The 25690-nt window shown below is 40.4% G+C and overlaps 2 protein-coding genes across 2 annotated transcripts in view; one reads left to right on the forward strand and one right to left on the reverse strand.

Annotated features, from left to right (window-relative positions):
• LOC119136311 (dynein heavy chain 11, axonemal) overlaps positions 1 to 6960 on the forward strand; it is a 30921-nt gene extending 23961 nt beyond the window's left edge. The window contains exons 66-82 of the mRNA XM_037274686.1: positions 560 to 764; positions 836 to 1000; positions 1153 to 1293; positions 1437 to 1607; positions 1984 to 2106; positions 2177 to 2370; positions 2706 to 2854; positions 2925 to 3052; positions 3344 to 3571; positions 3650 to 3841; positions 4762 to 4881; positions 5091 to 5333; positions 5409 to 5591; positions 5753 to 5868; positions 5950 to 6062; positions 6133 to 6273; positions 6339 to 6960. Of these exons, the coding sequence (XP_037130581.1) occupies positions 560 to 764; positions 836 to 1000; positions 1153 to 1293; positions 1437 to 1607; positions 1984 to 2106; positions 2177 to 2370; positions 2706 to 2854; positions 2925 to 3052; positions 3344 to 3571; positions 3650 to 3841; positions 4762 to 4881; positions 5091 to 5333; positions 5409 to 5591; positions 5753 to 5868; positions 5950 to 6062; positions 6133 to 6273; positions 6339 to 6586 (2860 nt within the window). The 3' untranslated portion in view covers positions 6587 to 6960. The remainder of the gene's footprint in view (positions 1 to 559; positions 765 to 835; positions 1001 to 1152; positions 1294 to 1436; positions 1608 to 1983; positions 2107 to 2176; positions 2371 to 2705; positions 2855 to 2924; positions 3053 to 3343; positions 3572 to 3649; positions 3842 to 4761; positions 4882 to 5090; positions 5334 to 5408; positions 5592 to 5752; positions 5869 to 5949; positions 6063 to 6132; positions 6274 to 6338) is intronic.
• Positions 6961 to 8204: 1244 nt separating this feature from the next.
• On the reverse strand, positions 8205 to 22461 carry LOC119136116 (rap guanine nucleotide exchange factor 5-like). Its single transcript, XM_037274353.1, has 18 exons — positions 22257 to 22461; positions 18856 to 18986; positions 18216 to 18316; positions 15707 to 15785; positions 15493 to 15637; positions 15313 to 15410; positions 13290 to 13320; positions 13136 to 13214; positions 12170 to 12319; positions 11755 to 11852; positions 11186 to 11308; positions 10907 to 11085; positions 10371 to 10461; positions 10231 to 10281; positions 9939 to 10026; positions 9805 to 9869; positions 9678 to 9732; positions 8205 to 9604 (listed from the first exon to the last, which is right to left on the reverse strand). The coding sequence occupies exons 1-18, from the start codon at positions 22434 to 22436 to the stop codon at positions 9486 to 9488; spliced, it is 1863 nt and encodes a 620-aa protein (XP_037130248.1). The 5' UTR covers positions 22437 to 22461; the 3' UTR covers positions 8205 to 9485.
• Positions 22462 to 25690: the final 3229 nt, after the last annotated feature.

Consider the following 25690-nt stretch of genomic DNA (forward strand, 5'->3'; position numbering starts at 1 on the left):
AGACTACAAGACAATCCATCAGCAAACTTTAATTTGGTGGAGTAATGGTTCTATCAATAGTACATTAATTCTGCCTTGTGAAGATAGAGAGTTGAACCCGATTAGGACGCGAGAACCATGCGCTGTAGAACCGTGGCCTTGCCCGCGATCCGAGTGGTAATTAGAGAAAAATGAAAAGCCACCAGGTTTGTCAAGCCTGTGCTAATTTAATTGAAAAGCAAGGAGAAATAAATATTGGCTATAGAGGAAGCAATCTTTTATATTTATTGTCGTTTCGCGACTATAAATCGCTCCGGAGTAGTCGAAACAACAAATTTGCTCAACTTGCTTTTAATTATGTTATTAATGATTGACGATATTCATTTATTTTAAGACGCTCATTATGTGTCAGTGAGTTCTCACAATAATTATCAACAGTTAGTTAACAAGGTTGGAAATAGATGCAAATACTTTTATTCAAAAACAACTTTGGTGAGCTATTTTTAGATCAGATCCAATTTTTTGACACAATCCGTAAGGTTTTACGAAATGCTAAAAAAAAATTTCGTCCATCATCCAGGTACATCCAGATCGGCGGCAAGGAATGTGAATACAATAGTAACTTCCGTCTTATTCTGCACACCAAACTGGCCAATCCTCATTTTCCTCCTGAGCTCCAGGCTCAAACAACCCTCATCAACTTCACTGTGACTCCAACTGGACTGGAGGAGCAACTGCTGGGACAAGTAGTATCCCGGGAAAGACCTGACCTTGAAGACCTGAAGGTAAAACATTTACACATGAGACTTTAGTCCAGGATATCAGAATCAGGAATAACTTGTACGCCCGGTTAAAGATGGATCTGACCAGGCAGCAGAACCACTTTAAGATTGAGCTGAAAAGGTTGGAGGATGACCTGCTGAGTCGCCTGTCTTCAGCCTGCGGTAATTTCCTGGGTGATATTTCTCTAGTGGAGCAACTTGAAATCACCAAGACCACAGCTGCCCAAATTCAAGACAAAGTACGACTCATCACATTTCACTCAAGTTTTTTTCAACTCATCTTTCCTCGAACTTGCATAAAACGCTATGCGGTTTGGAATATGTGTAATGAACGTCTTTTGGAGCATGACTGAGAGCCTCATAGCTCATTCCGTGCGTTTGGAACACACAGGTGGTGGAGGCCCGAGAGAATGAGACAAAGATCAACGAGGCTCGGGAAATATACCGCCCTGCTGCTGAGAGAGCATCACTCCTCTTCTTCATCATCAATGACCTCAACAAGATTAACCCCATGTATCAGTTTTCTCTCAAGGTATGATAACAATGGTGCATGGCCACCAATTATGCAATTAATTAAAAGGACTTTTTAAATATTTATTGTTTTATACGTTTTTACCCCAACCGTATAGTTTAAATATACACAAACACTAAAATTAATTTTTGCTGTCTCCGCAGAGTTTTATCTCGGTATTTAGCAAAGCGATGGAGCACGTGGAATGTGAGGAGGACGTGAGCAGCAGAGTGGCCGCTCTCACCGAGGCCATCACCTATTCTGTATTCCTCTACACCAGCCAGGGCCTGTTTGAGAGAGACAGGTTAACCTTCTTGTCACACGCTGCCTTCCAGGTGAGGGACTTTGGGCCGCCTTGGAGGTGGAGCGTCCTGTCACCCTGATCAATCAAAATATGTTTCTGCCCTCACATTAACTTCAATTAAAAGCAGTCAGCAGGACGATACGCTACTATTGATTACCTCTCAGCCCTCGCTCACCTGCTGCTGTTCAGACAGTCGGTTCTGACAAGGGGGTTGGTTCTGGTTGGCATAATGGAATTATCTGTCATTATGGCTTATCTTTTTTTTTTCTCCATCAAATAAATTGCGGACTTTTGAAGGCTGTCTTTCACCTCACTATTTTACACTCGTAATCGGATGTAGGAGTTGTTTTGAAAGTTTGAGTTGCTTTGAAATTGATTGATAAGACAAAAAAAACTCTCGGCTCTAGATTCAGCTCAAGCAGAACCTGATTGATGCACAGGAGTTTGACTTTCTTCTGCGTTTCCCGGTGGAAGTTAGCAAAGTTAGCCCTGTGTCCTTCCTGTCGCCACACGCCTGGGGAGCCATTAAGGTACTTTTATATGGACGCTGTCGTATTTGAAGTTGATAACGTGTTCAATATTCTACTCGTGTGACTTTAGACTATTTCTTCAATGGAGGAGTTTAACGGACTGGACCGAGACATTGAAAGTTCACACAAGCGCTGGAGGAAGATTGTTGAATCTAGTTGTCCGGAAAAAGAAAGACTTCCACAGGACTGGAAAAATAAGAGTTGCATTCAGAAGCTTATCATCCTGAGAGCTTTGCGCCCTGATCGGGTGATGTACATGCTAAGGTGAATACAAGACCATGCGTCATCATGGTTGTTATCAGTCTCAAACAAATTTTTGTCCCGAGCCGCATCGTAGTCATAGTTTTCTTCGGAGAGCCATTATGACTGTCAAAGCCAAAAACACAACAAACTGATGAATAAATAGCTTGAAAATCAGAAAGTAGTAAAAATTGTTAAAATATTTTAAAAAAATGAATGGAAATAAATAACTCTATTTTTTTAAAAGTGAACTCAATTTTTAATTTAGTATTGACACAAGAAGTCAATGCACAATTTGTCTTTGCGGGCCACATAAAATGATGTGTGCAGTATGATAATAATTTTTTGTTTCCCGGCAGGAATTTTGTGGTGGACTGCATGGGAGCAAAATATGTAGAGACTGCAAGGTTGGAATTTGACAAGTTGTATGAAAGTAGCAGCCCCTCAACTCCTGTGTTTTTCATCCTCTCACCTGGTGTCAATCCACTCAAAGATGTCGAGAAACTAGGTATGACACCGGTCCAATTTGTGCAATTTCTTATTCTGGGGAAAGCGGTTTAAATATTTTTCTTGAATAGGATTGACGCTGGGAATGTCAATTGAATCGGGCAATCTGCACAATGTTTCACTGGGACAAGGGCAGGAAGATGTCGCTGAAAAGATGCTCGAGAATTCATCTAAACTTGGACATTGGGTTATTCTGCAGGTAAGATATCCTTTTCACTCATTGGCTCTTGTAGTTGCCCCGAGATGTTTTTTCAGCCTGTGCAAGTAATGATATTATCTCCTCCGGAGTGGGAAATAGGCTCAATTTGGTTCAATAAAAACTATAATTGGCTAGATCAGCCCTGTAAATGCCTCCTTTGATAGTCGAAGCTGGCAGCTAAGCCAGTCCCTGAGGCTTTTCCTCATAATTGACAAAAAAAAAAGAAATTTATAGATTACTCAGCCTAAAAGCAACATAATCCTTTATTTCATGCATAATTTGGCTCCTTAGAATGTTCACCTGGTAGCACGCTGGCTTCCTACTCTTGAAGCTCTACTGGAAAGAGAGGCTCTGGATAGTCACCCCGGTTTCAGAGTGTTCATCACCGGGGAACCAGCACCCTGCCCCGAGCAGCACGTTATTCCCAGAGGCATTCTCGAGAATGCGATTAAAATCACCAGCGAGCCTCCCACTGGGATGAATCCCAGTCTACATGCAGCTCTCAACAACTTCACTCAAGTAGGTTTAGATTGAAGAACCGCATTATAGTAACAACAAGTCAAGCAAGTATTGGATATTTTTTCCTTTTTTTTATAGGACACTCTGGAGATGTGCTCAAGAGAACAGGAATTCAATTCCATGTTCTTTTCCCTCTGCTTCTTTCACGCTTGTGTCACCGAGCGCCGAAGATTTGGCCCTCAAGGCTGGAACCATAAGTATCCCTTTAGCACTGGGGACCTTACCATCTCAGCAAATATTTTGTTCAACTACTTAGAGTCCAACACCAAGGTAATTTCAAGAATATTTCACCGTTTTTTAGTTTTTTGTCACAAATGCCTGTTTATAATAAATTCAAATAATTACCGTAAATTTCGGATTATAAGGCGCTACTTTTTTCTCAAATTTTGAACCCTGAATCCCGAATTTTAGCTGGTGCGGCTTATAGTCCGGTGCGGCTTATAGTCTGAAAATTACGGTACACAACATTTTTACATCCCCCCAAAAAATCAGTCATTAATTCTGATTAATTTATTAAATAATTAATATAAGAATTATTTAATATAATAATTATAATAATTAATATAATATATAAATAATTACGCAACATATCAACATCCAAAAAAAAGAATCAGTCCGTAATTCAGATTAATTTATTAAATATTTTCACTCTCATGATGGATACTTTGATCCCCATCAGCATCCTATAATTTAGCTTTATTTGGAGACGACAAAAACAATCCATTCTCTGCAGTACTCTGCAGCTGCTAATGTGTTTCTCTTAGCGCTTCTATTACCCCGGTCAGAACCAATCACGTCTCCAAGGTGTTCTGTCCTCCAAAAAAAAAAAAAAACGAATGTCCTTCATTATGTTAACCAAACAGTAAACCGCATGTGCGTATACAGAGAATTCATTAGAAGAGCAATGAAGCATCGTCCTAAATGTAATTACATGCAGCCGATGTGACAGTTCACAACACTACATAAGTGATCACTGCAATTAGAGCTGACGAAGGAAGCAATTTGCAAAACAATACAGGTACAAATGATTGTGAACCTCCAGTTTTTGTAATTTGTTATGAATCGCAGGTTATCATCTCCCCCTCTAACCTCTCGTATAAGGTTCTTCGTATAAGGGGAAAAGTCAAGAAGTCGTGTGTGCTGTCTAAGTTTTTTTGTTTTCTGATGTTTTCATGCTCAAGTCCATGCAGGTGCCATGGGAGGATCTGTGCTATCTCTTTGGGGAGATCATGTATGGTGGACACATTACTAATAACTGGGACAGAAGGCTGTGTAAGGCCTACCTGCAAGAGTTTATGCAACCCAAAATGGTGAGTCTGTGACATTTCTTTTCAATTTGCATCTGTGTAACATTTGTGGGAGAGGTTTTTTTTTAGTGTATGTGAAGATTTTTCTTTTTTTTTTTGCATTTGTTGTCAAGGTAAATAGTGCCCTCTTGGGATGCAAAGCTTAACTGCAATTTTATTGTCTATACTGTGTGACATCCCTGTGAAAAAAATATTCTGTTCTCACTTGCCAGTTTGAAGGGGAGCTCTTCCTGTGTCCTGGCTTCATGGCTCCTCCCTTCATGGACCACAGCGGGTACCACGCCTATATCGATGAACACCTTCCACCCGAGAACCCCGCCTTGTACGGCCTGCATCCAAATGCAGAGCTCGAGTGCCTCACGCTCACCTCGGACAATCTTTTCAAGACTCTGCTGGTGCTGCAGCCTCAGGACTCCTCCGGAGCAGAAGGGGCAGTCTTGAGCACAGAGGAGAAGGTGCGGCCATCTCAACTAACATTTTTTAAAATTAGTTCACTTAAGTCACCCAAAAAAGTTTCATGTTTTTGTCAGGTTAAGGCTATGATTGAAGACCTTCTGGACAAGCTTCCTGATCAGTATAACATGGCGGAGATGTTGGTTAAGGTAGCAGAGCGAAGCCCGTACATTTCAGTGTGTTTACAAGAATGTGAACGCATGAATCTCCTTCTGGGGGAAATGAGGAAGTCCCTCAATGAGCTCGATCTTGGCCTGAAGGTAGTGTGTCTTTGCTCATCAGTATTTCAGTATATGTAGCATCATTCAGTATATTATATTATGTTATGTTATGTTATGTTATGTTATGTTATGTTATGTTATGTTATGTTATGTTATGTTATGTTATGTTATGTTATGTTATATATTGTGTGTGCTTACAGGGAGAGCTCACTGTCTCTTCCGGTATGGAGACTCTGCAGTCGGCTTTGTTCAATGATGCCGTGCCAGATTCCTGGGCCAGATTGGCTTATGCCTCCACCAAAACGCTAACACGATGGTAAACAAGTTTTTCTTTTCGTTGATGATGCAATGTCAGGCCATTCACAAATCAAGTCACATTGATTTTTGTTTTTTTTAGGTTTAGTGATATTAGGTGTAGCTGTCGTGACCTGGACAGCTGGACACAGGACTTTGTTCTACCCGCTGTTGTTTGGCTCTCGGGCCTCTTCAACCCGCAGTCTTTCCTCACTGGTGAGCTCTAAAAAAACAGTAAGATGCATTTTGAGAAGTTAGTTAATTCCAACATTCTGATTTTTGGCAGCCATTCTGCAGAGCATTGCTCGTAAGAATCAGTGGCCCCTGGATAAGATGACGTTGACTGCTGATGTGACCAAGAAGACAAAAGACGATTTTGGACATCCACCACGGGAGGGGGCCTACATCCATGGCCTCTTCATCGAAGGTAGAATTGAGTTAAAACACGGTTACAATTCGCAATTAAACTCAACATGCCCCATGTCGCTTCAGGAGCACGTTGGGATACTCAGTCGGGAGTCATTGCAGAAGCAGTTTTGAGGGATCTCACCCCTCCCATGCCGGTGTTGTATGTACGAGCCGTACCGGCGGAAGAGCGGGAGCTCCAAAACACTTATGAGTGTCCCGTGTACCGCACGAAAGATCGCGGATCCACGTATGTTTGGACTTTTTACCTCCGAAACAGACAACCTCCTGCTAAGTGGATTTTAGCTGGTGTGGCTCTGCTGCTTTCAGTGTGACACCAAATGGAACTGCAAATACCGGTAGTATTATTTCTGGCTAAAGTATTATGATGAAATATTTTTGCATGTTGAAAACAATTTATTTGTACTCATCCATATTTTTTTTATATATTTTAATTAGACTCAAGCTTCTATTTTTGCATCATTTGTTGGGGTCAGCACTGTTTTTTTTTTCCTCCCCGAGATTTAAAAAATAACAAAAATCACAAGCTCATGTTATCCAGACCCTGTTGAACCTTTCGCCTGAGATGGTTCAATCCATCTGTGATTTGTTGGGAGCTTATGTCTCCATTTTAGACCATGTAATTCTGGATCGGGAGCATATTTTATTGGAAGGTCAAGATTAAAAAAAGCTCTCTGGTTGCCCTCTACTAACTGAATGATACACAATGCCGTCTGGAGAGTTCCCGGCCTGAATTCCCAGGAGATGATGTGCATGGTTGCTATTGACTTTTAAATGAGGTGCATTTGACATTGACCTTTTGTACCGCTTGGGCAGAATACTAACAGATGAGTGTAATTCATTCAGCCCGGGGCCTGAAGAAGAAACCCATTCAAAGCCATTGATAGCTTTCAGTGAGACAGCAACACATCAGATTACACATCTTTTATCTGTTCTCTGTCCAGATGAACCAAAATAAATCAAAAGGTCTAACCAGACTTCTAATTGAAAACACGTATGTACAAAATAATGGGTGAACATATTAGAGAACAAATAAATTGGGTAAATAATGAATCTTTTTTTCACAATAACAGTTACAAGTTACAGCAGAAAATTAGTCCGCCTGCTTTTTTTAAACACTAATGGCTGAGTTTCTGCTATTTCCGCCCTGCTTTCTTTGCATGCGCAGACAGAATTGTGGAGGGTGAAAGATTGACTCTGTGGTTTGTATCACACACACAGGAAATGAAGAACTCGTCTTCTCAGTCGTTTCCCTTCATTTCCCTCTCTTCCTCTCATTAGCGTCCCGCAGTTGCTAGCCAGTCATTTGATGACAGGGAAATGATAACGTGCCCAACGTATTAGGGCAGAAATGGCAGGGTACATCGGGCCAGACGCAGCAGGCGCCGGGCGGGCCACACGTGCCTCGTGTTAAAAAGGCTAACAAGGACACCTGGTTAATGTCAGTAAAATTGGGTGCTGATGGATAACGGTGGAAATTTCAATTTGGTGCAATTTATATTGAACATTTGTGTACTCCATGTTCAAAGTAAACATCCAGTTTGTCAGTCAATCCACTCATTGGTTATGTACGAAAGTCACAATTTTGGATTGTCTGCTTTTAAATTCTCCGCTTTCCAGGTGAAATATGATTTTGTATTTTTTTTCTTCATTTTTTTTTTTTTAACAACTTTGTGGCTCAGTATTGTTTTACAGCTGCAGACGACGGAGTGGCAAGAGTGGTTTGGCATTAGGAGGTGAGTTTTTTCTTCTTCTTTTTAATTGTTGTAATATAAACATGTATTTTAATGCGATGTCACATTTACTCAGGTTGCTTTTATGAAAAATGTTTTATCTGCTGCACACTAGGCCAATCGGTGGTTTGCCACAGACCAGTCAAAAAAGTCTAAATAAGTTGAGACAATAGAAATAAAATATTCTGAAACAAATAAATAGGATATGCACAAACATTCTTTTATGAATACAGTACAAATACAAAAAAATATGCATTGTGTAACAGTCATGACTGAAAATATACAAATAAATGGAATATAATATACATTCTACCGAGTCTGAACTCAAGATACATCTAGGGCAGCAGCAATGAGTTGTTTTAAGTTAGGAAATGTATTTTTCTTTCATGACTTCTCACTAAATATACGCAGAACCTCTTGAAATTCATTTTCACATTTTCCCCTAAAGAGACCGTTAATATCACCTCTATCTTCTCCCTACAGCACGACACTATACATGTAAACGAGACTAGATGGTCAAATGTGGCTTCGTGGTCGGTCCTCCATGGACAACGATGCACTTTTATATTGCAGTCTGAAGAAAGACTTCTGAGTGAGTACAATATGTAAATGAGTTTGTCTGCTGCTTAATTACTGATTGTCCACAGCATTTATTTAAATGGGATTATTTTTAAAATGGTACGAATGTACTTGACTTTTCACCCACACATTGTTACATTAACGTTCTGCACTAATACCGTAAACTGTTCGTCCTTACCTAAGCACAAAGACTAATAACTTGGAGTAGGATTTGGAATTTACCAGGAAGGCTTAAACTGCAGTTCTTCACCCATCAAAACCAACTGCAGAATTTTTTTTGTACTCACATAACAAAATACATCTTTACTAAAATACTCTTAATTTGTCATCGTCATTCCGCCATCATAATAAATTATAGTAGCTAGCTGTCTGCTAAATAATTACTTTTTAGGAGGCAATTAAAAATGAGCTGTTGCTTTTGTTTGAATAGAAGAACCTTCTTATCAGGACCTGTCTTGGCTCGTTGGCTAAACAAGTGTGTGCTTTGAGAGATCATCAGGAAATTGTCCAGTTTTACATCATTGCTTCAAAAGTTAATATTATTCATCTATTTTTGTTAGCAAAGCTGCAGTTATCCTGCGTTATCTCATGTCAAATGTGCCTTAACTCGCTTTAAAAACCTAAAAGATCCGTTTGCCAAATGCTGCTACCTGCTAGACATGAGAGTAACAGCAACAGTTTTGACTTCTGCAAGTTGGCTGCAGATAAATAATATGTTATGTCTGAATGGATGAACCTTTACAAATAGACTCGGTAACAAAAACAACACTTGTCCTTGTCTCCTGTGTCAGACAAGCGTTTCCTGATTGACTAGCTCTCTCTGGTGGTCGTCCGGCCGTGTGACCTCAGATTGCTGACATGGTCCTGAGTGTTTGAAGAAGGCTACGGTAAGTCTTTGCTTTCAAGTCCGAGGCTCCAGCCTGTGCGACAGTTCAAACAGGGTCTGCTGATTGTCGATGATGTGAAGGTTATCCATGTAAGCGCGCACGTCTGAGTTGCTCTTTGGGCTCATGCCATTTCCTAAAGTGAAAGAGGAGAACATTTTTCTTCATCATGTCATTGCCACAGGTTGGCACAAAGTGGGAGTACTGACCCAAATGATCTTTCTGACTCTGTCTGATGAGGCGGACCGTGTCTGCTATCATATGCTGGTGAAGAAATCAGTGTGTCAGAAATCAGTGTGATTTGAAAGTTAACGTCTTGTCCCTTCCGTGACTTACCAGCTTTTCAAAGTTTACTAGATTATCATGGAAAGTCTTGTTGCCTTCATGGATGAACGTTATATCTACGAGAGAGAGCGAGGTGTCATCTCAGTATCTTGAGACATCTTCCGTGTTGGAAATGATGGTGGTACCTTTAAGTAGCAGAGGAAGAAAGGGAATCTTTGGCGCCTTCATCTTCTTGAACATGTCCCTGTAGGCTTTATGGTTCAGCGAGGGATCCTATGAAGACATTTTCAAAACAGAAATGTGGGATGTGCATGCACATGGGTGCTTCTGTTTTTCATCCTATTGTCAGTGAAACACTCAAAATTATTTTTTTATTCTGTATGGTGCATCTAAAAAAAAAACTATTGTACTGAAACTAACTTTTCTGCAATATTCTATTTTATTCTACACTTGTGTAGAGTGGACATTGTTACTTACCGTGATGCTCTCCAGCTCAGAAAAGAGCTTTTTGAATTTCCCAGGAATTTTCTGAGGGAATAAAAATGACATTACGTGCATTACAAAATTGTCAAGAAGAGAAAGAAATAATATGAATATTATTAATTTGTGATTTCTACCTCCCACGTCTGACTGAGGCGGCTGACAGCAGCAGTGTTCAGGCCCATTATAATAGCAAAGAAACAATGAAGATTCCGCTGTGCTTTGCAGCTGCCAAATGATATGCAGTGCACAATTAGTGGTCAGCGTAAACATGGTTATGCAGTACATTGATAAGCCACTAGAGAGCAGCATTCCCACAACTACGTATGCCAGCTACAGTTTGCACTTTTTCACATTTGGCCTACATTTATTCAACTGCTGAGAGCAGGTGGGACATTGAGGGCTTTAGATGCATAAATTAAAAGTTAAAATATTAAATACAATATATATTTAACAATAGTATGTACATCAATTGATACCTAATAAAATATTCTGCTTCCAACTTCCTTTCCCCTGAAGTAGGGCATCCCCCCCCCCCCCCCCTATCTTTGGAAGGTGTCTATTTGAGGAACAATGTTCATTTAAGTAGATAATACACTCCGTAATTAATTGGTTCATTTATTAGCCTGGAGGTCGTTATTTGAGGAAATACAATGATTAGACGGATGCTTACTGGGCAGCTATCTTGATGAACTTCTTGATGAGCTGTACTCTTTGGCAGAGGGCAGTGCACACCAGCACTTCAGTCATCACCCATAATTGGATCTCATTAAAGCGCTGAAGTAGCAACTCTAGCGCCGCCGTGTGGTTTCCATTGGTATGACGTCTGAAGATGAAGTAGATCAGCTCTTGCTGCAATAAATGGTAACACGGCCCATGAATGAGGCAGGATGAGGTCGCGAGGGATATTTCTAGACAACCCTAGCAGATTATGTCAGGTTCTGGTACAAACCTCGTGAATGGAGTCAAACATGGCCCAGTCAATGTTGCTGAATGCTACAGCAACATCCCATGTGTTTAAACTAAGCATATGAGCAGTCCTCTGTTGCAGTTTTGAGTTTTCTGTGAACGGGTTCTGAGGAGGGAGGCAAAAAAAAAAAAAAGACATTTTGCACTAGTCTTGAGACATACTGTACTGGATGTACCAAACACCTAATAAATTATTTACATGTTAGTTCATGCCTTAATTTGAATCATTTACCATTTTAGATAATTCTATGCTTCAGTGTTACAATATTCCTACCAATACAACCTTACTCTGAAGAGAGTATATTAGAATAATTATTTTTTTTATGTTCATAATGATTTAAAAGCGCTGGGGGCTGGAAAAAAAACTGTATTGATAGAAATGATCAAATTCAAGTCGCTGTGCAGCAAAATGCAATTTGAAGGGAAAAAAAATGCTGTACTAGTTAATTATTTATTCATTTGGTAAAATCTAGCGCGTTTTTGATTATTTTTCCCAAAATGGTTCAGCCATATTTGTATCGTGAGATGACTGATGACCGATTTTCTCCCTACCAGGACTTCACCCAGATCCTTTCTGCAAACATGCAGCCTTCCCACTGGCTGCAGGGAAGGGGAGAAAAGTGTGTCATGAGGCTGCAGAAGGAGTCTGCCTACAGGAAAGGAAAAAAATGCATCACATATCACAAGTGGCAGACATCAGCCAAGCTCTGTCAAGCCGTGTACAAGAGGTAGGACCCCTACTTGGAGGAAGATAGACACTGACTTAACTGTTTATTGATCGACTGTAGAACAATTTGGCACCTCATGCTTGGCTCCAATATATGGCAAAGCATGTATAAAATCAATTTTTCCTTTTTAATAGGCTAATGGACAATTATTGCATATAATATACACAATAGTAAATAGTCACAATTGTTGATACAAGTATTGTACTGGATTGGAAGACAATGAAGTGTAATGTGTTTACCTCCAGTATAAGTGACGGCCACCAGCGCCAGTTCATTCTGGGAAAGGCCCATTCTCTCAGCCACTATTTGTAGCAAGTCCTGAGCCACAGCTCCAGGATGGGCCCTCATGCTCAGGTAGGAGTCCATCGTGATGTAAACATGACAAGGTACTGCAAAGATGGAGTGTTTTGACAAGGTAAAAATAAATGAATTAATTAAAATTAAAAAATTAGATGGATGGATAAAAACAAAATGAATGAATAAATAAATAGATTAAACAAACTCATGGTTATTTGTAGGTTGGGCTTGCAGACTACATTGATCACTCTTTGTTTGCTAACAACTTGGCAAACAAAATTCAGGCAGCTGAGAGAAGCAATACAAAATTGCTCAACAGGTATGTTTATTACGTCTTTTTTTTTTTTTTAATTGGTTGTACATTCCAAAAGATAGTACGTCAACCTTTAACCTGATACATTTTGTCTTAAGTTTTTGGTATAAAAGATACGACAACCATAGAGCTAACCAAACGCAAAATAAATGTATTAGTTTATTTTCCTTGCCACTTATCACATATTTTTTCAAAGTAAGATTCTTATCAAAAACTAAATAATTTCTGTGTTCTACTTACTTGAGACCAAATGTCATATTGATATTCTGCCTTTTTTCTCATCAGTGTTCTACCACTTGCAATCTTTCTCACTCACATCCCGGGGACTGCACGCTGTTTTGTGTTTTTTAGTTTTCAAACACAGCAGTTGTCACGATCACTAAATTAGCACTTCCCTTGAGAGGCTTCCTGACAGCGCGACCTGCGTTTGCATTGTTGTTCGCAGCCGGATCATAACTCAGGAATGTGCATGCCTAAGTGTCACGTTCACTCCCCCGCGAGAATTCCCATTGTGCTGCTTCTGCTGAGGATCATGCCTCATCAGAACCGTTTTAAGGAACAACCTATGATGTAAGGAATGCATGTGTCTTTTTACCTTGCTTGGTCTGTCTGTGCGTGGCTTTGGACAGGACTCCGTTCTCTTTCAGGCTTAATTGGTGGAATAGTGCTTTGCTCTGGAAGAAAGGAAATAAATACTGAGAGTTCATTTTCTAGAGAATGGCCCATTTAGTTACATCATCTTCACTCACCTTTCTTTGAGGTGAATATTCCTCCACCGTGCTGAGAAAAAAAAAAAAAAGAAGAGATAAATAATAATAAAGCTCCAACCAACATGGACCCAAAATTCTTATTATATAGCCCCTGAAGTGGAGCTTGTTTATTTTCTCACTGTCTAATCAAAGTCTGTGTGTTGTGGGTTCACTTCATTATTTCAAGTCCATGTCAAGAAGGTGAAAGTAGATTATTTTTTTTCCCCCCCCCCTCCAAGACCTTTTTATTTATTCACCCTCTTCTCCACAGTTAGTCCTGATGGATGGCTACGCTAGCTGGCCCTGTCTATTAGGGTCCTTTGCATCACAATAGGCATGTTGGCACAAAGCCGATCCTGAGGGACCTACTGGCCGGACTGCAGCTGTCCTTGGCCTCATGAAAATATATGATTAAAATATAAATTTGAATCATAAGGAAGCCTTATGAAAGAATTAGGGAGAAGTAACGCGGTTAAGTTACTTAGCTTTGAGGAGTGCACGGAAAAGCTTAGTCTGCATTCTGCAGCACAAAGCAGCTAATCTTTTGCTCCCAATGGGCCTCATTGTTAAAAGGCCATAAATAGTAGAGTATGTCACTTAGTGCCACCCACACAAAGTGTACTGGTTGTGGTGGGTCTCCCTCTCTGGATGTAAGCGAGAATGAGTCACTGGCAGAATAAAAAAGCAGCAGCAGCAGCATCAAGCGAGACCATTTGCAGTGGATCCAAATGGGCAGGCGGACAGAGACTCCCCAGGGAGACTCTGATTGGAGGCTGCGGTCCGGGGAAGGGATTAGGAGAAGCAGTCACACATGGCAAAGTGTTTGTCAGCTGGGGGATTGTCACCTTCACCAAGGAGGTTGTGTTTGTTTGGTACTGAGCAGGAAACTACTCAACCAATTTCTCCAAACTAGTGCAGAATACAGTAATTGCCAATGTTCTTCCACGAGAGAGCAGAAAATATAATCAACCAAATTGAATTGGGTTAAACAGATCCACATTTCAGACCATGTGTAAAAAGAGGCAATATTATGGTTATCCCAGCAAACGTACAATCTTCTGTGACATTTGTGCTTGATGGTAGCGGTGATTTTTGTTTTATTTATCTATTTATCTATTTATCTTTTTTTTATTTTGTTATTTATTTAGTTATTTTGTTATTTATTTTGTTATTTATTTATTAATTAATTCATTCATTCTTTCATTTAGTTATTTTTAAATTGCTGCTATGTTTGGTTATTTTTAAATTGCCGCTATGTAAAAAAACTGTTCATTGGCTCAATGTAGGTTGAGAGTGTAAAACACACATTAGTGTGTGTATGTGTGTGTGTGTGCACGCTTGTAAATCTGTTTTTCTTTGAACAGCTCCGAAAAATTTGATGAACCTGCATCTTGTTCCTCGCACATTTTCATGCAGCGAAATGAGACGTTGCAATGAGCCGCCGCCGCTTCCATTGAAGATGAGCTCGCTCGTTATCTCGGAAGGACAGAAAGTGTGCCAAAATGTGGCTATTAAAATTGCAGCCTCGCTTGGGTAACTTCCTGCGCTGCACGCCCCGGGGCGTCCCTCGCTTAACGTAGTAACATCAAAAAGCTTCATCACCAAAAAATATTGACAAAATGTCTCTCAAAATTGGTTTGCACTTTGCTGCATTATTAACGAATTTCTGAACGGGAATGTTTTGTATCAGACGAAGCTTCAGCGTTGCCATGTTCTTCCTTCTCGTCAAGGTACATAAACCTGTCATTCACCCGTCAGCTCGTCTTTATTCTATTCCCTTGATTTATGGCTATTCAGCATAAAGGGCTCCCTGACTTTCATATTTTCATGCACAAAAGCCCAGAACACTGCATTTCCTTGCCAGCCTCTAAAAGAACGCATTCATGAGAGAAGAAGAAGCTTTTCCTTTGTGTGATGTGCTTTCCTCTCAGTCCTGCAATCGTTCATAGTTGTACTTGCCTTAGCAGATCATTTTTAATATCGTTTGTAAATCATTTGGTAATCATCTGATCATGTTACTCACTGCCTCCGATGCAACTGGTAGAGCTTCTGCAGCTCCCTCAAATCCTTCTGCAAGCCGGGGTGCTCGTAAAGGTCATCTAGCATGTAACGGTACAAAGTCTGCAAGAAAAAGTCTCTCTTCATTAGACAGACGCTGCCCACTCTTTTTTTTTTTTTATTTGAGTCAACCTTTGTCCTCTACCTTCATGAACACCTTGACATGCTCGTCCTCTCTCAGAAAGTCCTTGCAGAGAAGTAGCCACTGTGACACCAGGTGAACCACTTTCTGTTTCCTCTCCACAATCTCCTTTGTGTCCTCTTTCGATCGGCAGCGCTTGCAGCAATAAGTAAGGATAGGTTAAGGCTTCAAGTGTTGATGTTAAACTTGTTAACATTGTTTTTTTATTGAAGGATATTGTCCCAGAAGAGCTTGACATAAATCACCAGTTGACATAAACACTGGATAGGTCAGAAGAAAGTCATCCAAAAGTGTGTCTGTTGACAGAAACGCATCATTAGAACGCAATTGGACATTTCTCAGTGCTACTGAAGCATCTAAAGTACATATCGCTGCCAGTATGACTCATTTATGAAATGGAGTCATTTCAAAGGAGAGCAACATGAGAGACATTTCAGTGAGGATGCTGGAAGTCCGTCGAGCTTCTGATGATGGCTTCCTTCAGCCCCGGTGAGGATTCTCCTCTTCTATTTAGCTTAGCAAGTCCAAACAAGCCCGAGTATAGCTTTATCTTCAATGGCACACACAATAACCATCTCAGCCTGTAAATGTGCTGATAAGCCAATCATGTTAATGTGTAGTTTCAATTTTATTTTATTTTTTTACAAAATCGTACAGCAATGTGGAAAAATATTAAATGTATGATCGATTAAATTAAGCCAAGCCAAGGATTTTTTTTTTTTTAACAAAATCGTACAGCAATGAGAAAAAATATGAAATGTATTTGGATCGTTGTGGTTTTCAAGTCCCAATTTTTATCCGGCTTTTATTGTGTTCTCCAACTTTAAACGTGGAGTCACGTCATGACTAATATAATAAAGCATCACACAATTACTGATCCGCTATTTCAATCATCCGTGGAATCAATTAGGCTGACAATCCTTTTTCTATTTCAATACGTACACATACAATTGATTATCACAGCCTTCATATTAAGCATGTTTATGCGTCACTTATCGACTTCAGCTGCCAACAAGGAGCCATTCTCCATGTGGGAAAAGCATCAAATCTTCTTAGCTGGATCATCTTGAGTTTTTGAACACAAAATGTTCTTTTCAAGATAGTTCTGTGTGAATCTAAAATATGAAAAAAAAATCATGCTGTGCTGCTGGCAGAGGATCAATTCCTGCCTCCTTCACAATCTCTCTGTGATTAGCCTCATATATACGGAGATCTTGCAAAAGGCAACTTCAGAGCCTCTAAAGCAATAAGTCTTTTGTTTTTTACTTGCAATTCAAAGGATTATATTGAATATTATGTGTATTTTGACTCCTCACATTCTGATGATTAGACGTGAGACAATTTGATGGACAGGGGACAGGGTGCAAGAACTTACTGACAATTACGGAATTCCTCCACAACAGGGGTGTCAAACTCATTTTTATCACGGGCCGCATTGTAGTCATAGTTTTGAAATCAGAGACTAGTAAAAACTGTTCAAATGGTTTCAAAAGATGAATGGTAATAAAAAAAAAAATGCTAGCAATACCTCTATTTTGAAAAAGTGAAGACAATTTGTAAATTTAGTAATGACACAAAGTCGATGCAAAATTTGTCTTCACGGGCCACATAAAATGATGTGCCGGACCGTATCTGGGCCCCGGACCTTAAGTTTGACACCTATGTCATCAATTGCTGCCTCATTACTTCTTTTTTTACTGTAGGTGTGTGGCTCTTTGACCTTGGGACCTCACCCCGCATGCTCTCATTTCATGGTGGACACATCTGGATCATTACTCAACACAGACCAGTGAACTTAAAGGTCGGTGTCTTTTTTTTTGTCAATACATGTGCACGGTGTGTTGCTGTTTGTTGATTTTTGCACCAGCAATTGACTCACAACAAATCCCATGAGACAGCATTGAGATCAATTTTCGTTCATTTCCTCATCGGAATGAGTAATGATTCCTCATTGACGAGCTTTCCTTGTAACAGACCAAATGTGACCATCACCATTTACCAGGAATCAAAGTATGTAAATCTCTCGCTCTCTCTCCCGCGTCTCCCTTATTCACTATTTCTCTTCCGAGCTTCAGCAACGGAGTTTCCTCCGCCTTGGCAACAGTGTCACATTATTATTGGAGTACCTGCTGCCACGAAGCGAAGCGGCTGCATTTGTTGACAGTGTGTTGTAAAGATATGCTTGCCTGCTGACTGTATGAAAAAGCTCTTTCCCCAAACTGCACATTGATTGCCTTTATATATAGAGGATATTAAAAAAAAAACAATGGTGACATCCAAGGGTGAGCAGGACCTGAAACTCACCTATTTGCTGTTTGCTCAAGCAAAAGTTTCTTGCTTTGGCGCCATCTTGTGGCATCTTAGTGTCAGGGAACAACGTTGAAGTTAACTGAGGAGCTTCATGTGGATATTTGTTGTATTGTGGAATCCATTGGCTGTATCAGTATAAAACTTTTAGGGAGATATCAAGTGCTCACACGCGTGTGTTTTTTGCACCAGCCGGGCGACACTATACCCTAATACGCAAATTTTTGGAAACCTACAAAATGTACTAGCCGAGATTAGAACCCAGAACCTTTGACTGCGAGACAGTCTTGCGAATTCTTGCACGCAATAATGACATCACAAACACATAATGTTAACTATGCATTTTTAAATACTCACATATGTTCTCTAAAGAGGAACCCAAACAAAAACAGAAGTGGGTGGGGGGGTTAACCACAGACCTGAGTCTTTGCCCTGTGTGGCCGGCTGGTCCTCTTCCAGCTTCAGGTCATTCAGCAGGTGTTCCAGGATTTTCTCTGGAGTCCCTGACACCACCGTGTACCTGTCAGACACCACAGAGTCAGAGGACGAGTCCTCATCCATGGAGGAAAGCGAGCGACCGCTGCTCCACTCCTCCTCGCCTTCCGTGCCCTCGTCGTCAATGTAACGGAAGTAGGGCACGTCAAATGTGGGCAGAGTGGACGGCTCTACCCGGCTGCTGCTGCCGCCGGTCCCCTCCTCTGACCCTTCCTCATCTTCGTCCTCATCCTCCTCCTGCTCCACTAAAGCGGCGTGCAGCAGCAGCATCTCATCCCGCAGCAGGCTCATCCTTGCCCTCACGCCGGCGATGTTACCGTGGTTACTGTTGCATGCCCCCTTTACGCTGCCATCCAGAGTCCTATGCCCCCCCCCACCCACTGATAGTCCAAACAAGTCCCTCTCCCCGAACGACTTGAACGGGAAGGCTCACAGTTTCATTCTGTTCAGATCCGTGTATCACGGTCCTATATGAGCAGTTGTCAGAGTAATCCAGGGAGAATGACAAGAGGCGGGGAAAGCATCAGTGAGAGAGGCAGGCAGAGATTTGTGGAGTGGCTTTACCTCCGGTTCCCCGCCACCGCCGCCTCCTCCCGCTTGCCTCCTCCCCTCGCTGGTTGTGACGCCATCCTCCGGAGGACCAGAACGCAGCGGCCCCGCTCCTGCACGCGCACTGCCTCGTCACTTTGGACAGGCTGGACATGAGAGATGGAGAGAGGGAGGGATTGTATTATCACCAAGGCGACTCCCACTCTCCCCCCGCCCTGCATGTTCTTCAAGCAACACAAATCACCACTGATTTCCATCACAATGCTGTGTCAAAGCCTGCACTGTAAATGAAGCGCAATTTCCACTGATCATTATTCAGGCTGTATCAGTAGGAGCCCATTCACAAATTAACATAAGTGGCTCATACATATTTTAATTACCGATTCCTGATGTCGCCACTATTAAATTATGACTGGTGCCTTCGGGGTCTGCTGTCTCCTACCTGTCTTTATGATTTCAGATCCAGATTTGTCATGACAAGTCACCCAATCTGCTATAAATCTGAAGCAGGAAAGGTCACCGCCTGTTCTATCTTTAAATCTCATTCAGGGAGACAGGCAGGTCCTCTTTTTGTACAGCTAACGAGACAGTGTGGGTGGCAAAGGCGCAGAAACTCCAACGTTGCAATTAGTTGCACGGAGATAATGTATACAGCAATTATCAGTGTGTTGTGCCAAAAAATGTATCTGTCTGGGGAAGAGGTAGTCTAAAAAGGAACATTGCAATTTTTTGGCTTATGACTCAACGACTGGAACTGCTTTTTACAATCATTAGATCAGGAATCAAATTTGAGCATATTTTCTTTAAATGATGTTCGCATAATATAAATAAAAAAAGATTGAAAATGTAATGATAACACAACATTTGACAGCAATATCTGTATATTTCAATTTTAAGCTCTAAATGACTTTTTCTGCTGAGAATGCTTTTGTGTTACATTACACCTTCACACAACACTGATTTTAGGGTGGGGGGGAAAAAAAAAAAAGAAAAACGTCCAACCTGACAGCCAGACTGGGGCTTTGGGCTGGTGCGTTTTTTTCAGGTTGTAGCAGTGCCACTTGATTGACAGCTGACAATCGAGTACCACGCCCCGGTTTCAGGACGACAAAGCACGACCATTTTTGCAATTCTGCCTCATTTTATCAAGTTGGTGATTCAAATTCATTAGGCTCAGTAAGACCGCTTCTATGTGGTGTGTTAAATTTATTTTCACTTAAATACCTCAAATATACTGCCTCTTTTCAAAACATTACTTTTGGGGCACATTGCCATGGTAACAGACCCAAGTCAACTGATGTGCTGCATACAAACCCCAAATGTCTTTTTGTCGTTCTAGCTTGTGCGAAGATTATAAACCACTTGACAAAAGGCAGGTTTGGAAGGATCACAGATATTGGCCATAATGAGGACTTCACTGTATGGTGCACGCACACACATCCTACACTAGTCCAAAGCCCCGCCTCCCCTCACCCGTCAGTCAGTGCTGCACTTGTCTCTGTTGATGCAATTAGCTGTGCAGACACCCTGGTAGTGGATCCTTTTTTTTTTTTTTTTTTTTGGCCTAATTGCCTTTTGCACAGAAGCGTTCAAGCATCGCTTCAAGACACATTAACATTGTTACCGCAACATATAAACATAGCAAGTGCAAGTCTTGAGCTCCCTTTGTTTTCATCCATAAGTAAAAGGATTTTTTCATCTGCTCTCAAAGCAACTTGATCACTATTACGTGAGTTTGTCAGCATCGCGACGCTCAATATGCAAACAAACATTTCCTCACAATGAAATATTGATCTGACTCTCATGCTGCGGCTACTACGACACTCACTGAGCCATGTGGTTAACTCAGTAAAACAAGAATCAGTTCCTTGACGTGAGCCCAACACTCATCTCGCTCTGAAGTCTCCCCAAAATGGACTTTAGCCGTATTAGAGTAAACACTGATTTTTTTTTAGAGTCATGTGATTTTTCAATGTTTTATTGTCTCTCCCTTCCAGATGCATTCCGTTGGCTTAGGGACCCTGTCTGCTTCGTGATGCTAGCAAGGAACACTCAAAAGCAATCTGGAAGATGTCAATCTTGACACTGCTCAGATTTGGTCCAAACTCAAACACCAGCTTGGTTTTCAAAAGAAAGAGAAAAAAGCTTTTGATGTTGATTTGGTTCCTTGCTGAAGCCTCTGTTCAAATCACCAGTGTGCACGCTATGCAAAATATTTGCACATGAATTTGCCAAGAGGAGCAATTCCAAGTAGCCATATCCATCAAAATGACATTGGGAAATAAGACTAAACAAGATTGAAAGTGATTGCATAACAGTCAGAGTGCATTGGACTGCCAAAGTCATGCATTTGCCATCTGGGAACTCTAAGCTCTTTGATGCCCATATTTAGATATGTTTTTGAGTCACATGGCTGGTATGTGCGCAGCATCATTGGATTACAGTCAACTACCGCATTTCCTAGATAATATTTCCCATGTCAAATATTAACTAAGATCTGCTATGATGGACATGCTGTAAATATATGTATAGTACATTGGTGTACTTTCTACTATTTAGAGTATATGACGCCATCTGAGAATTTTTTTGCATGCAGAGATTAGTAAAGGCATTGTGCAGACAAATTGTCATTCTGTTGAATAACAACAGATAAAGAGATTTAGTGTTTGGAGAAAAGGTCGAGGACCTGACAAAGTGGACTCCACCCTGGAGCCACATAATGTCCCCGCATGGTGGTCTGGCCCACTTGCGTCAATGCTTCCTGCCATTGTGGCATAGTCGAGTTAGCGTCACCATTCAGACAGCAGGAAGTTGAGCGCGCCATGATTTTGACCAATCAGAGGCCATTTTGATATTACATGATGTCATCTAGCATTGTTTGCTAACTCTGGTGTGTTTTCAGAAATATTTTTAATTGACTAAGCCAACACAAAAATAAGAAATTGATCAAATCTGAGCATACTCCAAAAGTTTTTTTTTTTTTTTAAATTGACTTTTTATGATTATCACCTTTACAGACAACCAGAATGGATTTACAAGATATGATTCGAGTGGATGGTGTAATGAGGAAAAAAAAGTTTTGTATTTACCGCATAAGCTGCTCAAACGGCAGATTTTTGTGATGTAAAAAATTGAGACCAAGATCATTTCAAAACTCTTTCCACCTGCCACCTCCACTTGCAAATGAATTGTTTGAATAAATAAGCTGTACATTAGTCTTGTGAACTAATATGTAACAATATCAAAGAGTATTATTACAAATTGTACTCAAGAGCCAACTTTATAAATACCAAAATTTTACTGATGACATCATTCATATTGATACTTCACGGAGAGCAGCAGCCTTTCGCAGGCATTCAAATTCGACATCAACGTAATTGAGTTACCAAAGTTTCTCATTGTTCTGTGTCCCTCACCTCATTTGTCCTCTCTTGGCCCTTGCTGTGATTCTGCAAGAAGCGGCAACCATCCTTGGCCAGCCTCTGGACCATCTCCAATCTGGACAGTTCTTCCTTATCATGCAGGATGCACATGCTGCTCGGTTGTAGCGAAGGGGACACGGAGAACATGTACTTCAGACCGCAGTCCCACGACATCACTGGGATAGCGAGGACAACTGGCGCCCGGGAGCTGACTTGCAAAGAGGTGAAAATCACTCTGTTGGAAACTCGATTGTCACTGAAAGCAAAATCCCAGAGAGTCCAGGTGCGTGCGTACAAAAGCAATGACAAGCTCCCGTCTCGTCCTTCCCTTGCCTTTCACTACAGGGTGGGGGGGATTTGGGAACAGGGCAGGTTCAGGAAACATCTGGCTAGCCAAACACACCCAAAAAGGAAGTTGGAGAATCCCTTGAATGCAGGAGAGTCTGGATTCAGGATTGGGCAGGGTGCTTTGTATTGGAAGGTCAAACACTTTGTTCAGTCAAGCACACAATACAGTAAGCAAATTCCCATGTATGATGTTGTTAAATTATAAAGAACCAATTTTACTACCCTCATGAAGTTAAGGTTACAAAATAATCTTTGGACAGGGTGCTTATCAGAGAAGGATGATTATTCGATAATTAATATATTATTTATTTTAATTATTATTTATATTTATATAATTTCCCACATCAAAATAGATTTTTTCAGTTTTAAATAATGATGTTTCTGATTAAAGCAAAAGAAATTAAAACTTTTTAAAAATTTAATTCATTGATTAATCGACAAAATAATCAACCGACGAATCGATTATTAGAATTATAGATTCTTGCAACCGTATTCCATGCTGTATTATATTCTTGTAAAGAGCATATTAGTGATGTGATCATATTTGATCATTGATCATTGAAACTTGCTCTTTGCTCATTGTTTTTAGGGTTACTGTGAGATTAAAGGAATGACCAAGGGCATTCATTTTTCCCATATGACCATTTTATCTATTAGAGTCCTATTGATTTGTCTGCAGTCAGCAGCAAACGCTTGACTGGGTCCTTGCAAGGCCATTCAGTCATACTGGCGTCTTAAATGTGCTGACTCATGGAAGTGACAAATGAAAAAGGGTCCAGGATTTCAGTTGCTCTGCTTCTTTGACATCTTTCCCCTTTTAGTTGTTTAGAATGATCAGGTACTATATAAATCTATGAAGAGTTCTGACGACCTGAGGAAAGAAGCTTTTCCTCAACCTCCGGGTCGTGGCCCTGCAGGAGTCGAGGCATTTGTCAGAGGGGAGCTGACTGAAACAGTCTGTTGTTGAGGTGGCCAACGTCTTTGATGATTTTCTTGGCTTTGGATCTGCACCGTCTGGTGTCCTGGTTCAACCGTAAATATTTCCCTTTCAACTGACTGGAGTCCACGTACAGTATCGTTCAAAGGTTTGGGGTCACTTAGAAATGTCCTTATTTTGAAAATATTTTTTTTATTTAAATAATATTTTTTCAACGAGGATAACATTGAACTAATCAGGAATACACTCTTTACATTGTTGATTTGGTAAATAACTATTCTGCTTGCAAAAAACATTTATGCAATATCTCCATAGGTGTATAAAGGCCCATTTCCAGCATCCATTGTGTTTGCTAATTGTGTTAAAAGGCTAACGAATGATTAGGAAAAACCTTGAAAACACTTGTGCAATTATGTTAGTTTCCTGGAAAACACAAAATTGTCTGGGTGACCCCAAACTTTTGAATGATAGTACAGTTGCCTTTTTTTCTTTTCCGAACTAAATAATTAATAACCAGTTGCAGGCACAGTTATGTAATATGACTTGTTACGATCTGGTGGGCATTTGGCTCAAGAGATGTGACTAGATAGTGCCTCAAGGTGACAAAGGATGTGACCGACTTTGAATGCTAAAAGCAGTGTAGTCGACTATTTGTTCTTACGTGCGCTTTTTCTAGTTTCTCAGTCAGGCAAATGCAGCCTTGAGTGTGCTACCACTGACCCAGTTTCTAAAGCAAACGAATTTTAAAGTGAGAATGCCCTGAAGTCAAACTTGTTCGTGTGTGCAAGGTAATCAGGGAATAGCATGAAAAACATTGGGGATGCTGTAGGCCTGCAGCAGAAGGAGAAGGAAGTGATGAAAGCTTATTTTGCTTGTTGCACTTATTCACTCCTATCCAAATACAGTATTTGAACCCTGTTTTGCAGTTTAGATGATGATAAATTATGGACATCATTCTGTATCATATCTGATGTCCTTTCTTTTGCACTTGAGCCCAACTGCTTTAAAATTAGTGCAAAACATTGGAAATATACAAAAAACACTTTTAAAAATAGAAATGAAAAAAAAAGCAGACAAAGATGCATGAGCTTTATTTATTTATTTATTTATTTATTTATTTATTTATTTATTTTTCTGATGACCCAACAGAAGGGTGCTTGTAATGCCAAAAAGGAAAAAAAGAGTCTAACAATAAAACATGAATTGGAACATGCTCACTGCTAAGCACGATTTAAGCCGTACTGGATCGCCTTGGTGTTCCATTCCAACTCAAATCTGTTGTTATAGCCATCATGTCAAGACAAATGTCATTTTTAAAATTCTTTATTATGTATTTAGTCTTATCATATCAGTCTGTAATGAACAGTGACAACACGCGATATGTAGAGGTCACAGGAAAATGATACAAATATATTGCAGAGGTGGTGCTGGTTGTGGGATGTACACGAAGGCCATATAAAAACATTGAGTGGCAGAAAATAATCCCCAAGGCGTATACGGCCAACTGTGTTCTTTGTCGCAGTGAGGTCATGGTCGGTTCATTTGAAGCGTGGTTGAACACTGTCAGTAGAAGTGACACTGTTGATTTGAAACATTTTGAAAAATAATTAACTCTGTGTTATTTTAAATACACAAGCCATTGTAGGTTTTGTGTTCTTTGTTGATTCCTGCACAGCAAAATAAATCAGGTAAAAAAATCCATTAAAAAGGCAGCTGCCTTTCTTACTTTTATTTCACATGATCTCATGCGTGATTCCCTTTATTTTCCTTTATTGGAAATCCTGGAATATTTCCAAGTGGGTGGATCAGTACCGTCTGTATAACGAATGTCTTTCTTTTCAATGCATCAGTGTTTTCCTCACAACAGCAGTTCTTTTGTACGTGCAGGTTAAAAAAAAAAAAAAAAAAAAGTCACTATCCATCCACTTTCATAGCGGAAGCCTTAAAAGCTTCATTGCAGTAATCCTATGGGGTTTACAAACGCATAGAGGCTCGTTGTAAATTCCACTAGGACATCTCCCCTGGAGGTTTCATTGCTGCATTTATAGCGGCCATTCATATTCATGATACAGTGTTGCTCCCATTCTATTGCACCTGAGTTCTGGTTTGCTGCTTTAACACATGCAGGCCCCTGCAGGGAGGA

Source organism: Syngnathus acus, chromosome 16 (assembly GCF_901709675.1).
Source record: "Syngnathus acus chromosome 16, fSynAcu1.2, whole genome shotgun sequence".
Lineage (NCBI taxonomy): Eukaryota > Metazoa > Chordata > Actinopteri > Syngnathiformes > Syngnathidae > Syngnathus > Syngnathus acus.

Excerpts from the sequence above, each read along its gene's own strand:
- LOC119136116 (XM_037274353.1), bottom strand. The coding sequence starts at position 22,436 with ATGTCGTGGGACTGCGGTCTGAAGTACATGTTCTCCGTGTCCCCTTCG. Across the intron at positions 15,786-18,215 it reads CACACAGGGCAAAGACTCAG|ACACACTTTTGGATGACTTT; the intron begins GTCTGTGGTTAA and ends TTCTGTCAACAG. Across the intron at positions 9,605-9,677 it reads GAGTCAGAAAGATCATTTGG|GAAATGGCATGAGCCCAAAG; the intron begins GTCAGTACTCCC and ends CTTTCACTTTAG.